This window comes from Drosophila ananassae, chromosome 2R (genome assembly GCF_017639315.1).
Source record: "Drosophila ananassae strain 14024-0371.13 chromosome 2R, ASM1763931v2, whole genome shotgun sequence".
Lineage (NCBI taxonomy): Eukaryota > Metazoa > Arthropoda > Insecta > Diptera > Drosophilidae > Drosophila > Drosophila ananassae.
Window position 1 is genome coordinate 6,719,872 of NC_057928.1, and position 16,668 is coordinate 6,736,539.

The 16,668-nt window shown below is 45.1% G+C and overlaps 3 protein-coding genes across 7 annotated transcripts; 2 read left to right on the plus strand and 1 right to left on the minus strand.

Annotated features, from left to right (window-relative positions):
* The first annotated feature begins 316 nt into the window (after positions 1-316).
* Positions 317-5,380, plus strand: LOC6506184 (small RNA degrading nuclease 5). Of its 2 annotated transcripts, none has more exons than XM_001958352.4 (4): positions 317-596; positions 671-949; positions 3,003-3,837; positions 3,894-5,380. In XM_001958352.4, the coding sequence occupies exons 2-4, from the start codon at positions 897-899 to the stop codon at positions 5,190-5,192; spliced, it is 2,187 nt and encodes a 728-aa protein (XP_001958388.2). In that variant the 5' UTR covers positions 317-596; positions 671-896; the 3' UTR covers positions 5,193-5,380. The 2 variants fall into 2 exon arrangements, with proteins under 2 accessions (XP_001958388.2, XP_032310845.1); XM_032454954.2 differs by having other exon boundaries at positions 317-592.
* LOC6493762 (innexin inx4) lies at positions 976-2,594 on the minus strand. The gene is made up of 3 exons (XM_001958353.4): positions 2,191-2,594; positions 1,832-2,133; positions 976-1,771 (listed from the first exon to the last, which is right to left on the minus strand). Exons 1-3 carry the CDS (start codon positions 2,591-2,593, stop codon positions 1,244-1,246), a joined length of 1,233 nt encoding a protein of 410 aa, XP_001958389.2. The 5' UTR covers position 2,594; the 3' UTR covers positions 976-1,243.
* Positions 5,381-5,606: 226 nt separating the features above from the next.
* Positions 5,607-16,224, plus strand: LOC6506185. Of its 4 annotated transcripts, none has more exons than XM_001958351.4 (4): positions 5,607-6,322; positions 13,869-14,582; positions 14,669-15,305; positions 15,761-16,224. In XM_001958351.4, exons 1-4 carry the CDS (start codon positions 6,284-6,286, stop codon positions 15,985-15,987), a joined length of 1,617 nt encoding a protein of 538 aa, XP_001958387.2. In that variant the 5' UTR covers positions 5,607-6,283; the 3' UTR covers positions 15,988-16,224. The 4 variants fall into 4 exon arrangements, with proteins under 4 accessions (XP_001958387.2, XP_044570929.1, XP_044570928.1 ...); XM_044714994.1 differs by lacking the exon at positions 5,607-6,322 and adding an exon at positions 6,417-6,772; XM_044714993.1 differs by lacking the exon at positions 5,607-6,322 and adding an exon at positions 10,789-11,052.
* Positions 16,225-16,668: the final 444 nt, after the last annotated feature.

The following is a 16,668-nucleotide window of genomic DNA, read 5'->3' on the forward strand; positions in this document are numbered from 1 at the left end:
GAAAAAGTGCAAGTTGAAGGAGAATTTGCAGAGCAACGAACCACCCACCCACCCCATTGTATATATCGACAAAAAAAAAAAACATCAACTCAACAGTGTCAATGTTCGCAGTTCTACAAGGTGAGTTTTAAGGTTTAAAATATTCTTAGCTAAATAGCTTTCATACTAATAATGCATTTGCGACCCGACAAGACTAAAAGATACTTCTTCGTTCGATACAAAAATATTGAAAATATTAGAATACCTTTTAAAGCGCACTTGCCCTTGCCTTTTCACTTACACAGGGACTCACATTCATCTCAGCAGGCTCAGATTTAGTTCTTGACTGACACTCCCAGGTCTCAAACCCATTTTTATACAAATTTCGTAAGCACAGCCCAAAATAAAAACATTTTAGTTGAGTTTTAAGGGTCCACAAAAAAAGCTTTCTCCTTTGTCACACGTCAGATACAAAAAAACAAAAAAAAAATACAAAAAATAAAAACCCCAAAAAAATCAAACATACGGAACAAAAAAAAACGGAAAAACATATGCATATTCATTAGAAAATTGTCAAAAATCTTTTATCTAAATTTTACTATCAGACACAATTGTAAGTAAGTGCGCAGCCTGACTGATCTAACCCAACGGCCTAACCACCGCCATCTCCCATCTCCCACCGCATCCGCAGAACCCAGTCAATAAAAATTGATGCGCAAGCACGGAAAGTTAATGACCCATCCAGACAATCAGCCAAAAAAGGAACCTACCGCTCCATTTCGATCATTCCGACCATCGACATCAACGTCTTGCATTATTTCTAAGCGAGTGGCGACGGTATGTGCAACACTATCTCCAATCCCCAGAACAATCGAGCCCAACGGTGAACACTCTCACCACAACGCGATAGGAAGGATATGATGTGGACCAGAACTCGACTTGCTCTGAGAAGTATTGCTAGATCACAAAGGTAGGTTGCACAGAAAACAAAGACTGTTACAAAAAACTGAAAATTTATATTTCGCTCAAGTTCCATATTCTTAACAATTTCGTCGATAATGTCTACATATCGATTAAGGACAATTTATGAAAATAATGATAAATTTAAGGGTTCTCTGGTCAAGGTATCCTATACTCCGAATCAGGAAGTATGACGATGATTTAGGAAGTAGATACAAAACTAAACTAGCTTACTTCAGTGTAGATCCAGATAAGGAAGTGTGATAAGTTGAAAAATAGTTAATTGTGTAATATAGTTAAATAATTAGACGTCTTCGGCCAGAGAAGAGTCTTTCTTTATGTTCCCCTGTTCCTCGTAGAGCTTCTCCAGTAGTTTACGGAATATTTCGGGGCTGATGTTGTTGCCCACGCGCATCAAAACAAACCAGTCGCCAATGCTGCAGTTGCGCAATGTTTCCTCCAGTCGGGATTTGGGCATGAAGCGACCCCTGGCTCGCATCAAATGAAAGCGAATCCCCGGATGCAGCACGGTGGCTAGGCGGTAGATAAACTTCAGGCCCACCAGCACAGTCATCAGCAGAAACCAAATGCATAGGAAGCCAAAGATCTTTTCGTTCAGCATGTTGAGCGGCAGAAGGCAAAGATTATCGTAGACATTGTCCGAGCCGCCGGCTCCAGTACTGATCACCTCGCACTTGACGCACTTGGGAAACACGCTAGTGGTAATGCTGTTCCATTTTTCCAGGTCACCTGAGTATAGGGCCGCCAGGGCATTTAGGTAGCGTTCCCAGAAGCCACCAAAAAATACGTCCAGCAGGAGAATGTTTACGATCTGTCGAAGACAGGTATTCCAGTTAAAAAAACCTTTAATTATTCGAAACTGAGGACTTACACTGATCGTCAGATTAAGGATCTCGCAGAGCACATAGCTAGCAAAGTAGCGAAAATGGGTCTCCTTGTAATCGCTGTTGAAGTAGCTCACCAGGTTCCCCAGATGGGCCTTGCTCTTGGCCTTGCACACAACCGCCTGATGGAAGTCGGCACAGAGGTGCTTGAGTCGGCCGCCCTCCCAAATCTTCCAGAGATAGGCGGGCAAGTAGAAAACAAAAGACTCTATGAGCAGCACGAGCACCACCCACTGGTAGTAGCGAATATAGCGTCGATTCTCACGGAGCACTGAGCGACCCACCAGTTCTGAAATTAAGACCCTTCGTTCAGAAAAGCTTTTCTGAGAAGCAACACTCCACTTACCCGGCTTGCATTGCATGCCATCGTACAGGGATTGAGGCTCTGATGCGTTGGACACATAGGCCCCGTAAATCCAGCAATAGGCATGAAAGTAGTTCAGGTCGTCGTGGTGCATGCACTGTATCGGATCGCCAAAATATTGTTTGGAGGAGAGCAGAAAAGTGCACGCCAAAAGTAGCGCCACTGTGCATTTCGAATGCAGTGTGAAGACAGCGTCGTAGATGTGCACAGACTTGAATTGCAAGTACTTAGAAAGCGGCTTCACGGCTGTGTACATTTTGTTTGGTCTATTTCTATCTGGTTCAGGTTTAAAAAGCAAACTACCAAGGAACTGAGGCAAGGCTGATATTCTAACAAGTTCCAAAAGCACGCGGCATTCTAACGGTAAAGGGTGCAGTGTTGTCATCTCTTTCTAACTAATAGTATTTAAAGGCAGTGCTGGAAAATTGTGCAAAACATTTAACAGTGCCTGTAAGATAACAGACTGTTAATGTTTTCAGAGGCACAGGTACAATTCTCTTAGATTGTCTAACATTAACTAATTTCCCTAGGAGTTATATGCTGCAAAGCCTACAGCGCATCCATTAAAAGCGGCTTAAAAGTTAAAAATGTTTACATTTCGCGCCCCTAATCCTAATCGCAGTAACACTGGGCACACTAAAAAGAATTCAAGACAGACCGTTGTGGTTTTTCAAAGCAATGCCAAATTTTCAACGAAGGTTTCACAACACTGCCAGTTGCACATGTCGGAATCCATGTGTTTACAATAGAAATATAACAAAATAGAGAGAATAAACTGTTTTTTTCGCCTTCAGCTTGAACGGAAGGCGCACCAGGATGAAGGAACAGCTGTCGGCGAAGCAGCACGAGCGCAACGAGAAGAAAAAGAAGAAGCTGGCTGCACTGGCTAATTTGATGGAGCTGAACGATCGGGATAGATTGCACGAGGCAGAGTTGGCCAAGAAACGGGAGGCCGAAGAGGCTGCCCTGGAGGAGAAGGCTTCTGGCTCCGGATCATCAGCAGCTGCACCGGCAGCCGAGGGGGCCGACGACGGGTTCGTTGTGGTCTCCAACAAGCGGAAGACCCGCAATCGCCTTACCATCCGCAGCAATCCCGAGTCGCAAGCCGAAAAGTGTGGTAAAGAAGCAACATCTCTTAAAGGCCCAGATAGTTTCGACGAACCGGCATTTAAACGAAGCCGTAATGACGAGGCTGGCGGAGATCGTTTGCCAGTGGATGGACTGTGCCCACTCACCCAGGACCAGTACAAATCGCTCTCGGCAGAGTTGCGGCGACGAAAGCGCCAGTTGGAAGACGCGCCAGGCCTACGGCTGAGGGAGATGGGCCAGCGCGCCTCGCTGGAGACACCGCAGCACGCGCGCACGCCCATCTTCCTCACCGACATCCAGCACCTGCTGATGTCGGCCCTGATCGGCCAGAAGAGTCCCTGCCGGCCGGATCGGTGGTGCAGCGTGGAGAAGTGGCTCAGTCTATCGCACAGCGTCGTGGTTATTTTGGAGGGTCTTTCTCTTTACCACTATCTTTCGAACGAAAGTCATTTTGAGGCCACCAATCGAATATTCAATACCAAACTGGAGATGCTGCTGCCGCCCCAGGACGAGGGCAAAATTATCGACGAGATTGCCCAGGTAATGTGTTGTTCATCACATCTTTAAAATGATTCTAACGATTCCACTTGTTGCAGATTCCACTTACGAACGTTCAGGCCAAGAAACTGATCGACGAGCACGGTTCTTTGGAGACGGCCGTGGAGCTGAACAAGGATCCTACACTGTTTGTGAAAACAATTTTTCCCATTGAGAGCAATATGCTGGAGCCGAAGGGCATCGATCTGCATCCGGACGACAAGTTCCCGCGCACCAAGCTCTTGCTGTCCGCTCTTCAGATGGTCGACGAAGGCTACCCGATTCCCTTGCAAGGGGAGCTGCATAATCGATTCCGGCACTTCAAATTTACAAAGAAATCGTATGCGCCAGTAACAAATCGCAGCCCCATGTACGGTGTGGACTGTGAAATGTGCAGGACGGTGGCGGGCGTCAACGAGCTCACCCGTATTTCCATCGTAGACGAACAGTACCGAACGGTGTACGAGACGCTGGTGATGCCAGACAACCGGATAACGGACTACTTAACTCAGTACTCTGGCATTACGGAGGACATCATGAAGAAGGTTACGAAGCAGTTGCAAGAGGTGCAAAACGAGGTGTCGGAGCTGCTGCCCCCAGATGCCATACTCGTGGGTCAGTCGCTCAATTCGGATTTGAATGCCATGCGAATGATGCATCCATATGTGATTGACACCAGCGTGTGTTTCAACATATCCGGAATTCGACGACGAAAGAGCAAACTGAAGCATCTGGCCCAGACCTTCCTCAAGGAGACTATTCAGGAAAACGAAGACGGTCACGACTCGATCGAGGACTCTCGGGCCACCCTGAAGCTCGTTAAAATGAAGTTGGCCAATAGTATAGAGTTCGGCGACGAGATTCTCACCCAGCACAAGCGACTGCAAGAGCTGGCCAATGCCTCCAGCGGGGACACGATCAACAACAACCTTTTCGCTCACGTTGCCACGCGCGATAAGCGAACGGCAATTGTTACGGTAGGAGACTTGCAGCCCCGTCTGAAGGATGTCATCTTGAAGGCCGAGGAGGCGGTGCCTATGGATCACTGCAAGGCCGTGCGTGTTCACGAGGTGTCCACGCCGAAGGAGGCCGTACGCAAAGTCAACGAGATAGCCTTAGAGAATGCCCTGACCATTGCGAACTTACGCGTACCCGAGCACGACTTTGTGCTGGAGAGCGCCGAGCGCAACGCCGCCAAGCTGGACAGGCTGATCGAACGCCTGTGGAATTCGGTGGCGCACAATGGGCTCTTCCTCGTTCTCATGGGCGGATCAACAGAGTGCAGCAAGGGCGTGGCCAAGATAGCCATTAAGCGACTGAATGGCTCTGAGCAAATCAGCGCTCCCATTGGCAGTTAATGCATCTAGTTTAAACAAAGTCGCCTCCAGCCTTTCCCTCCTGACCTACACACGATTCCATCTGATACTGGATTCCACACATTCAAGCCGACCCAAATCACCATTTTAAGGGCCAGTTGGAGTCCCGCAGCGGAATCAAATTTGCCGTACCATCCCCAAAACAAGACAACACTACCCACCCATTTGTTCATCTTACACCTCGGATCCACACTACATACAAAATGTACCACTGAAAAATTGTTAAATTCAAAAAACTCCAAAAAACCAATAAAATGTAGATTTATTTTTTTCAAAATATTTCCTATATCTTTTGGGTTGCAGGCATTTTGAAAATGTAAAGCTAAAGAATAAATACTACAGCAATATACATAAAGTTTAAGAACAATAAATACAACGATTAATAATTAATATCTGTTATATTTTTTTTAATGGTGGAAATAGATTTAGATATCAATATATTAATGAATATATAATTCAACTATACAGCAAAAAATACAAGTCTTCGAACAGTAAACAAATTTTCTCCCATTAATACTCCCGGAATGGTTCACGGCATTCCACATCGTGGCTAGTGGGATGTGACCTAGTTTCCCCTAGTTTGCATTGCCCGATTTTTGTTGCTGGCTCTCTGATAACAGCCATAAATTTCCTACCTCCCTCAATACGACGCTCCGTTGTCTAGGGCCCGAAAATGGGCCTCCCTTCCCTAGAAGGCCCACGCACTGGCTCTCACTCTCTCTGGCACTGGGTTTTCCCTCTCCGGAAAGCGAAAGTCCGGGCATCCCGTCCGCCGCGGGTCTGTGTCTTATCACACGCTCGAAAATGTTGCGTCTTTTCGGCCACTCATACGACCTGTGGGACGCTCTCCGGATGTCGGGCGAGTGCGCATGTCTGGCCGAGAAAAGCTGTGGAGAATTTTCCCCTTGCACGGCGGGAAGTTGCCAGACGGCCGGGCTTTTGAAATCACTTCCAACCTTATTCAACTAAATAACTATATTTTAAACAGAATATATATTTGTGCTTAGCCCCCGAGACACAAATTCGACATTGCTCGGTCGGATTTAATATTTTATGGAGCCAGCTTGGTGAAAATGGACGTTAACGGTGGCAACGCCAGCCCGGGAAATTTGGTATGTTTTCCTTTTCTATAGCACTGTTTTTTTTCGTGTGTTTTTGGCCTGGCGCTCTCCTCGGGAAAGGCGCACCAAATATTTTGTTGTATATACGCTTTTCGGCTCTCGAGCGGAGACGTTGTGGTTCTTGGCTGCCTTTCCCAATTCCGTTTGGCACGAGGCGCGCAAAACTGTCGGGTCGAGAAAAAGAAACAATCCAGAACGCCAGCCAGTGCACTCTGCTTCTCTATAGATTCTATATGGTCCGAATATATCCGCGACGCGCGAGGAGCGGCCTTAGCTCGGCATAAACAAATTAACGTAAACCATTCAGCCAACTCGCCAAAAGCACTTCCTCTGCGCCTAATAGCGGGCGGAAATCGACAGACATCAGTATATAAATTGGGGAACGGGCATTTCTCGCAATCCTGAAAGACTTGAATTTGGAAATTGATGCCATAAACCTAGGTAAGTGTCTGGGGGGGCCGTGCGAGTAATTAATCACAAAAATTGTGTGTACAAACAGAGGCGAGCAATTGGCCAACATAAATTGTGTATCCATAAAATACATAGACACTGCCGAAAGCAGCCTGTTCGAAGGAAACTTTCACCGTATGATTGTGTGGGTGTGTGTGGGAGTGGGTGTGTGTGTGGGTGTGGGTGGGAGGCTCACTGAGTGGGTAACTCGTTCACTGTGTCAGTGTTTCATTGTACGGTTGTCAGCGCCATCAGCTGGGCAGGGGCATCCATCGCGCATACGCCGCATTGTCAATTGTTACGAGCACTCCAGCTCTACACTCCACTACCACTACTACGTTCATTTCGCTTCTGTTTTCTGGTTTCTGGTCCTCGTCTCGCCCTTGGCATCGTCTAACTAGTTGCCCATTCGACCACAATCCCCCTCTCATTCTAGAACCTAGATCCCCCGGAACGTCGCGCTCTTGATATTGGCTATTGGCCTACTCCCCCCCTGTCACTGGCATCTCATAAAGGCCTCCCCGCTCGTTCCTTCTTTTGTCTGCAATTGCAAATTTGTCCGACTGTTTGTTTTCGGCCTTCGTCGCTGCTCCAGTTTCATTCAACCCATCCCTTGTTTCGCTTTTTTTATTGCTTTCCCCGCCGAATATGGAACATGTTGCGTAGGGCCTTTCACTCCACACCCTGTGTGTGCGCCACACACCACCACCACCCCGAAGCCACCGACACCTGCGATTTTCGTACGGGCCGGGGGTGAGTTCTTTTTCGCTTTTTCACTTTTTCACTTTTCCGCTTTTCCTGTTTTGTTTGCATTTCGGGCAGCGTCGCCTTTGTTGGCTCCAACTTCTGCCAAATGGGAAAAACCCAGTCCGGATCGCTCCTGAAAATTTGATTTTCTATGAATGCTGCGGGGAAATTTGTGTCCTTTTGTTACTTGTCGGAATATTTAAATGGTGGCTTCACAATAGAGACGTATATTTTATTTATTTCTCTTTATTTCAAGCCATATCAGGGCTTTTGAAAGTGTAAGAATGAACTACAATTGAAGCATTTTGAATAAAGGTTTGAGAGCTAACAGAGCTAGACTGAAGAGCGCTGCTTCTTTTGGCTTCATCTTATTAAAGTAAACCCATTTTAACCACATATAACTTACGCTTAGAATGATATAAATTGGATGATAACAAAGTGAAAATAAAATGTCTTATATAGATTTCCGAAAGATTACATTATCTCACCAATTTGTTTATTTATTTTCCTCGGAGCAGACTATTGTTTCGATGCGATTGCCGCCCCTTTCGCAATAAATTTTGGTCGCTTCGGTGTCTGCTGGTTCATTTGGCACTTGGCCAAAATACCAGGCAACTATTTAGCCCGCTTTCGTAGCTCGTCATCTTCGGCTCGGCGAGTCATATTCCTCGCCTGGATCTTCGCAGGGGATGGATGAGTAATGCATTTTTCCGGGCCTATAAACATCGTTGTTGTACTTTTTTCACGGCATTGGCTGTGCCCGCAATCAAATCAAATGATGTCATTTTTCCGCCGAGAACCGCTGTCCTGTCCGGTGTCTATAACATACCAAGGGGCCTTTATGTCGCCCACCTAACCCAGGAACCGATGGGTGACTCAGTCGGAGTCACGGCTTGGAGTGGAGGTGCCACGATGCCGCCGGACTGTGGCAAATTGAATTACGCATCAGAACTACTGCAGTTGACGGGCTTCCGATGCGAAGTTCAAGATACAAATCGCATTTGCTAAGGCCAAAAATTGTTCATGATTTTACGGCACAAAACACTCTTACTCTTAGTCACTTGTGCTCAAAAGAAAAGTTATTGAATTTAAAAGAAAATCATAGGGGAACATATCTATAGAACACTTGATTGCCTGGCCACCCACTCTTAATAGCCTAATATGTGTGTACAAAGATACTTTTTAATGTGTTTGATTTTCTTGAATGTTTCATAATCCTACAGTACTTGCACCTAATTTGAACCAAGCACCTCATTAGAAACATATAAATAGAGTGTGGAGCCATAGCTCGGGCTGTGAACTTTTCCTGGTCGTCAGCGGGAATGTGGCAAGTGTTTTATTTTTGAAACGCCACCAGCGGTAGTTGCAGGTAGAGTTGGCAGCCGTTCGGGAAGCGAGCAGCTATTTGGATTGGCCACCATTTCGGGTTTCTGGCCGATTCCCATGGCATGGCTCTGTTTATTTGCAGTTTGCTCGTTCGCTCGACTATTTGTTTGCTTTGAACTACGCATATCCGCGTTGTTTACCGCCAGCAAACAAAGTGAGTAATTATGCTAAATTAAACTAATTAAACATTTTCACCTACTGCCCGACCGCCCGACCGACCGCCCGCTTGGCTGGCTAGCTCCGAGTATCGATCCGCTCCACTTTGTGGATGCTGCTAATTAAATTTTCCTTTATGAATGCAAATATTTGATTGTGAGCCGGCGATCGTAAACTTGTTTTTTTTTACGATCCGATTATGTGTTGGGGAAATGGCCGGGTGCCGACAGTGGGCCCTGTTGTCACAGCTCCGATTCGACAACCCGATCCGCCGGTGGGATGCCAGTGTCAAGGTCGTCCGTGAGGCGGCGGAGTTCGAGTGCTAACTGTTAACAGTTTTTGCTGTTGTTCTGGGCGGCATATTATTTTTTCCCATCTGGGGCTTCCGCTTTACATGCGTCGTCCGCCAGCGGACTCATTAGCAGTCATGCTGCTCCAGCAACATTGGCAAACATTGTGGCCCTTGCTCCAGCGAGGGGAGGTTGCAAAGTAATAGGTAATTCTATTTTATTTTTTTTCGGAGCCTCTAGGAAAGATTATTTCACACTTTTACCATTCGTCGGCCGCTTGGTTGGTTTGTCATTAAATATATAATCCCATAGTCGCTGTCGTATAATTCGATAAATTTTTATCTAAACTGATAGCTTGCTTTCGCAAGTTCTGGGGCTGCCCTCGCTGGGTGCATAAATACTTGGGCATACAACCAACTCGAGCAGCCCAGAAGCAGCTTTTGCAGCTTTGTCCTGGCCTTGGCCGCTGATAATAACAATTCTCTCGAGCCCTTGTTGTACTTCTTACTGTTGCTATTATTACACACTCCCACACTCTGGCCCAGCCACAAAAAAGGCTGAATTTAACCTTCAGTCGCCTCTTTTTTTTTATAAATTTGTCAAATCCATCGAAGAACGCAACCAGATATTTTTCTACGTGTCCATTTAGTGTTTATTCTCTAATTATTTTTATTTGTCTAGCTTATCAATGCGAATTTCGTGCGTACACAAAACGCCTGCGACAATTACAGTTGTCAAATACGACACCACTCCCACACAACCACCCACACCACGCCTCCCCCTTCTGCGTCCACCCACCGCCCACACAAATCTCCAAATCGCCGCGCTAATTGGAAGGTTCAACAGAGAAATCTCCTCGAGCTCCCTTCAAACTCCAGCGCTGGCTTCTTTTTGGCAAACAATTTGATTTATTTGCTGCCCAGTCGTTAGTCCCCCAACTGATTTGATAATTCGAATCATAAATGGTTCTTGAGCCAGTCGAAGCTAAGAACTCGAGCTCATTTCCGCCCTGCCTGCATTTCGGGGGCTTTTTTCGAGTTTTTGCAACCTTAAGGAGAATATGCGGGTCCTTGGTCGCTTAGGGAGCTTTGTCAATTTATTTTTTTATCTTAGAGCTGACGATTCTATAAGCTTTGATAAAGGTTCAGAATAGTATTATTAGAATTTAAATATTTATTAAATGTGTCCTATAATATTAAATTTAAATTCAATTTCTATGTTGGGTTTTAGTTTATTTAAAATATTAAAAAAATGTATCTTAGATATTTTAAATAGTCTGTAAAGAAATGTTATTCAATTAGGGTTGTAAAAAAAAAACATAATTCCATTTCGTGGATCCACGATCATGACTCATCCCCCACTGCCACCGCCACCGCCTCTGTTGCTGCTGCTGAGGCCGACGTCGCAGTTTGAAAATGGAATGAATGCCAGTCGGATTTTCAAACTCGTCGCGAACGGTTCGCCAGCCAAGGAAATCGTCGAAGTTACAGAACCTATCCAGACTAACGATTTCGATTGTGATTTACAATATTACAAAATACCATTACAAAATTTCATATTTCGAGTATAAATCAAAAGGTTCCTTCCGAAGACAGACCCAACATATCGCGGACAGCGGCAAGCCGGAATAAATCGCCTTTGATTGATTGATGGAACGGGCTGTGGGCCGATAAGAAGGAACCACAAATAAGTGTAAGAAGTGCCCGATATATAAATGATATTGATATGATAGTGAATCACAATTCGAAAAGTTCAAGAACGTGCTTCCAGACAAGGTCGGGGATTTGTTAATTGTATTTTATCCCTCACAATTCCTTGGCAAAGCACTCCTCCCACGCGCTCCATATATACTGGCGAATATAATATACCATGCTGATAAACAAAAGAAAATCGCCCTGTGACTCCCTCAAGTGCTAATTCGATGCCTGTGCTGAGCATGAGATGTCAGCTCCAGCGCGGTTTCTGGGCAGATGATAACGCGTCGCATTGGACGATCAACATCCATAAATTTATTTGCACACGATAATTTATTTATTGCACTATCACACTATCACGAATCAAGTCTGTTCCCATTTCGATCGTCAGTGGGCTAAGTGGGCAAATATTTAAATATCAGGCGTTGCGGTGCCCTCTCAAGAAAGAAGGCAATCGGTTACGACTTCCTCCCTTCTCGGTATCCAGCTCCTACTCCGACTCTGACTCCGGTTCTGTCACGAGAAGCGGTCACAGAGTCGTCAACACTCAGAGCTCGATTCTGTCTTCCTTACAACTGTTCAAACATCGTCATATAATTTATTTTATTTATTAATATTTCCCCTCCTAGCTGGCTGGCTGGCTACCTAGCTCTTTTCTTCGTTTGTGGCACCGCGCCGCGAATTTCTTTGCAATCTTTCCGTGCCACAATTATTTTGTTTGCACTGTACTTAAAGCAATAACAAGAACCAAGAACTTTGTATATATCTAACTAATGAACCGAAGAGTTAATAGATTCGTTAGATGTATGTATTTTTCTTTCCATCGAAAGAGGTGAAATGTTTTCACGTGACTCATTAAACTGCAAATAAAGCTCCAAATTAATATTTGTTTATATGGATTTTTTAAGCACGATATGTTATGACATAATGGTCTTTATTCTTTTCACTCATAAAATTCTTGGGAATTCAATCAAGTACAAATGAAAATAAAGAAGCCTATTGACTTGAGCTACATGTTGCAGAAAGTTATGCTATAGCTCGGGCTCCAACTTCCCGTGCCTCTTCAAATATTATCCCAGATAAACCCATATCTCGCTCAGCGGAAAAATAATTTTAGTTTTCATATCGTAAATCAGGTACCTGTAGAGTTCTCGGACGGATGTTCCATTCTTTTAGTTTTTCGATCAGATGAATGGAGCTGAAAAAGTTGTCGAAAAATAAATGAAGTTTTTGGTCTGGCCATTCAGCACGTATAGCTTGAGCATATTTCAGGACCACCCCTGCTCCAATACCAAAATCTGCATAATCTTAACTTATATTGGTTGAAGCTCCCTGAAATGGCTCAAACCAGTTCATATAGCCAAACAGTGTAGTGCCGACCAAAAATCGGTGTAAGACCTCTATAGGTTAGTTACTGCTGTCCTATATGTAGGACACCTAAACCCGCATGAATTATCCACAATTTACAAAAATCATAATTATAAATATATTATTTTGAAAATAGACACATTCAACTTAAATTAAAAAAAAAAAACCGAATAGTTTTTTGCACTTTGTGGGTGTTGAATTTGCTTACCTTTCACAATATTCAACACGGGGAAGCACACTATTTGAATGCAATAATACGAATGGATGCTTTATCATGGATGTAGCGGGGCAATGAATCGATCATGGTGGGGGTGGCAGCTGTATTCATTGCACTTATATGCAAATAATTCGAATCAAGCTATAATGATTTACAAACAAAAACTACCGCTGTTGTCTTTGCATTTATAATTGAGTATATCGGCTATTGAGTCTTAACTAAATTAAATAATTTAAGTCGACTTGGGAGATACAGCTTGTCAATTTTCCTAAGCCCTGCTTAACTGGATTCTTCGCTGTCCAAATAAATTATGGACTTGCAGAAGGGAAGTTGAGAACCGAGACCCATTGACATTATAATGCTCGGATATTTAACCGCCTCTTCTGTGACTCCCACAACTGTCGACCCCACTATCGACTGATATTGCCAGTGGGAAGGGGACTTATAAACACATCACGCGCCATATTGGGGTGTCGAAGAGGTAGCCGTGCACCCGATATTCTGATATGGAAAATGATTTATAGCGAAATATTCCGGAATGATGGATTGCAACCGAGTTGGTGGCCATCAAACGATTAGAACATATGCTAACTGAGTCGAGGTCCGAAATTATAATTGAAATGATATTTGGGGCTCGGCTGGTTAGTTAATTAGTGGGCATTACTTCCAGATAGTGGGGCTAATTTATTGTCGAGTGCAAAAATCAGCGATTAAAGGCTGTTTAGACGAACGAACGATTTATGTTTTGAAGTGTGCCAATTGACTGATAAGCGGGGCAATGAATCGATCATTAAGGTGGGGGAAAGTACTTACAACACCTAATATAACACAAATATCGATTTTTCAGGTTTGCGAAATACCTGGGGGTGACTAATTGGTCACTCATAAGAGTCGTAAACGATATCCAATAGGCGGGGCAGATAAAGAACGTACTTCCCAAGGGATGTCATTTAATCATATAAAGAAGTAAGATTCTCACTTTCAATCCGTATTCGCGGTTTTTAGTTGAAATGGGAGGGTTGTTCAGAACCTTTTTAAGTTGGAAAATCGGTTTGAAGAAGTTGTATTTAATTATAAAATAATAAAAGATATATTAATAATAAATTTGGAATTTGAAAAGCAGATTCGTGTGTTTTTTACAATTGAAATTTTGTGAGTCTCCCATAAATAAATATTATTATATATCCCATAAAACTTGATTGATTAATAAACTTTTTGCATCGTTTCAGTTTTCCAATAAAATCACTGCCTTCCAAGACAGCAGCACCCTTGAGCCGCGGCCTGGCAACAAGTACCGCTCCCGACGGATAGACACCCACCTGGAAGAGCAGCTGGCCAAGGAGAAGCGCATCACCAAGTTCCCTTTGGTGGGTGCCCTGGTCCATAAGGCACTGCGGCGTCGGGAGAGGGAGAGCGATAGGCAGAAAGAACCGGTTGCAAACTGTCCATCTGGACAGGACATAGTCAACGCAGACAGCAACAACAACCAGCAGGAAGAGGAGTCGCTCAGGATGGTGCTGCCGTTTGGACTCGGCCCCGATGGCCACAATGTGGATGCCATTCAGAGCGCCCCGGCGCCGAGTGCCCCACCCGCTCACATGCTGCCACCCACCTTTTCCCGGGGTCAGACAACTATCTACACAGGCGTCCCCATCATCGTGAATCCGTACATCGACTTCATCGTGGTCAACGGGGATGATCGGTACATGATTCGGTGCGAGCGGAAGTCGGTTCTCGAACGGAGCGTGGAGCTGGCCAAGCTGATCCACGCCGGCCCCAACAGCGGTCGCAAGAGCGACAACCACTTCCAGATACTCAACGTGGACAAGAACGACTTTGAGCTGATCGTGCGCTACATGGAGAAGCACTTCATCCCTTATCGCGATCACAAGCACCTGCTCAAGATACTCGAGCTATCCGATCGCTTCAACGTACCAGATCTGGTAAGTGACGAGTATAAAATAGGTTGAGCTTCAATCTTCTAAATATTACATGTTTGAAACTATACATTCAAACCTTAAAATTCCAGATAATATACTGCATTCGCGAACTTGATCTCAGCATTTCGAGTGCCACTGCCCTGGACATCTTCAAGGCGCTGTGGTTCTACCAGGGCATTGCCCTGACCAACCAGCACCAGACAGTGATCACCACCCAGGAGACCGGGCAGCAGCTAGCCCGGAAGCAGGCTTCCAAGGCGAAGGCGGCGGCGAAGGCCAAGGCGGCCCAGGCCGCCGAAAACGGAGGCGAAGGGGATGGTGCCCAAGTGAATCTCATCCCCAACCCGAATCCCTTTACCACCGAGGACTACGGCGTGGCGCTGTTGCACAACACCCTCCAGCTGATCGACATGCATGCCGAGCTGCTGCTCTCCATGCCGGAGATCTGTGACCTGAGATTCGAGGAGCTCGAGACGCTGGTCAAGCGGGACACCCTGCAGCTGCGGTCAGAGGTCACGCTGTTCGAGTGCCTGGCCACGTGGAGTCTGGCGGAGTGTTCCCGCAAGCAGATCGACGCTACGCCAGAGAACAGGCGCACGGTGCTCGGGCCTCTGTGCCTGACGCCCCGCTACCTGCGCATGACTCCGGCGGAGTTCCGGCGCTGCTGCGAGCGCATTGAACTGCTGCCGCCCACGGAGATATCGCTTATCAGCGACGCCCTCGAGGGTAAGTGCTTCCTTACAATTATTACATAACTGGCTTAAGAACCAAAGAATGCATTTTTAAGCCAATCGCTTTTTAATCTAATCAATGGGAAATTATTAAACGTAATTGGGAGTAGCATGGGAATTTGGCTTACTTGTCGTATACGTAATATTCGTAATGTATTTCCAATAGAAGTTGGGACAAATTATAATATACATGAGTATACATATGTCTGGCGGGTCTTTGGGAAATATGATTTAATCTTCGAAGCCGTAAACACTTTCCAGACACGATACTTGCAATCAGGCAAATAAAAATGCTTTTGATTTGTTATCGGTGATTGCTTTTAAATACCCATAGGAGTCCACAAAAGATATCAAAGTTGGGAAAGCTGAATGCAAGCTATATTGGACTGTTGATGTTTATTTGCCATACACTTGTTATTGGATATAATTAATTGAGTTCTATTCTTGCAGGCAAAAAGCTTAAGAACCTCACCGATCAACAGACGGAACTGCTGGAGAAGTTCCGCCAGCCCCGGGCGGAGTACGCCAGGATGCCCGTGCACTTGAGCGACCGGAGTAGCCCGAAGAACTATCCAAAGAAGATGCGACTGGCCCACGAGGGACGGCCCACGGAGGAGGGATGCTGGGAGCGGGTCGGAATGAACTGCCTGCGTGTTTTTGTCTGCATATTCGACTGATCCGAACAGTCCGACGAGGAGGAGGAGGACGAGGAGGACGAAGATGAAGAGGATGAGGAGGAGGACGAGGAGGAGGAAGAGGGCAGTGGGGAAGGATCTAGTAGTGGAGGTGGAGGGTCAAGAGCAGGAGCTGGAGCTGGAGCTGGTGCTGGTACTGGAATCGGAGCCAGAAACAGAGGAGTTGACGATCCCACATAGACTTGTTGCATTAAACGAATATTAGCGCTTATGAATTAATTATACATAGAGTTAATGATTACGTTAGTCTTATGGGGACAAGTGCTGGCCAAACTGTGGCAGTGATTTTATAGGAGCCGTTTCTAACAATACTATATAGAGTTATTTATATACACGCAGTTATATACGAGTGTGTAGGTTGAACTGTCGTCTGCGGATCGATTGGGTTTTTGTATTTACTCACTAGTCAAATGATAACAAAACAAAAATAATGAGATGAAAATACCAAAACTTTTATACAACTTTATGCAACGTTTTGTAGCTGGACTCAAAATACAAACAAAATATGAAATAAATGAGGAACTACATATAACAGATCAAAGTAAAGAAATTACAAACTAATTACAAACTTAGGAAATTAATGCATACTTCTAGGGATATCTCACACAAAAGTACATCAAAGTTAATCAACACACAAGAATTATAGTGCAAATCGTATTTGGG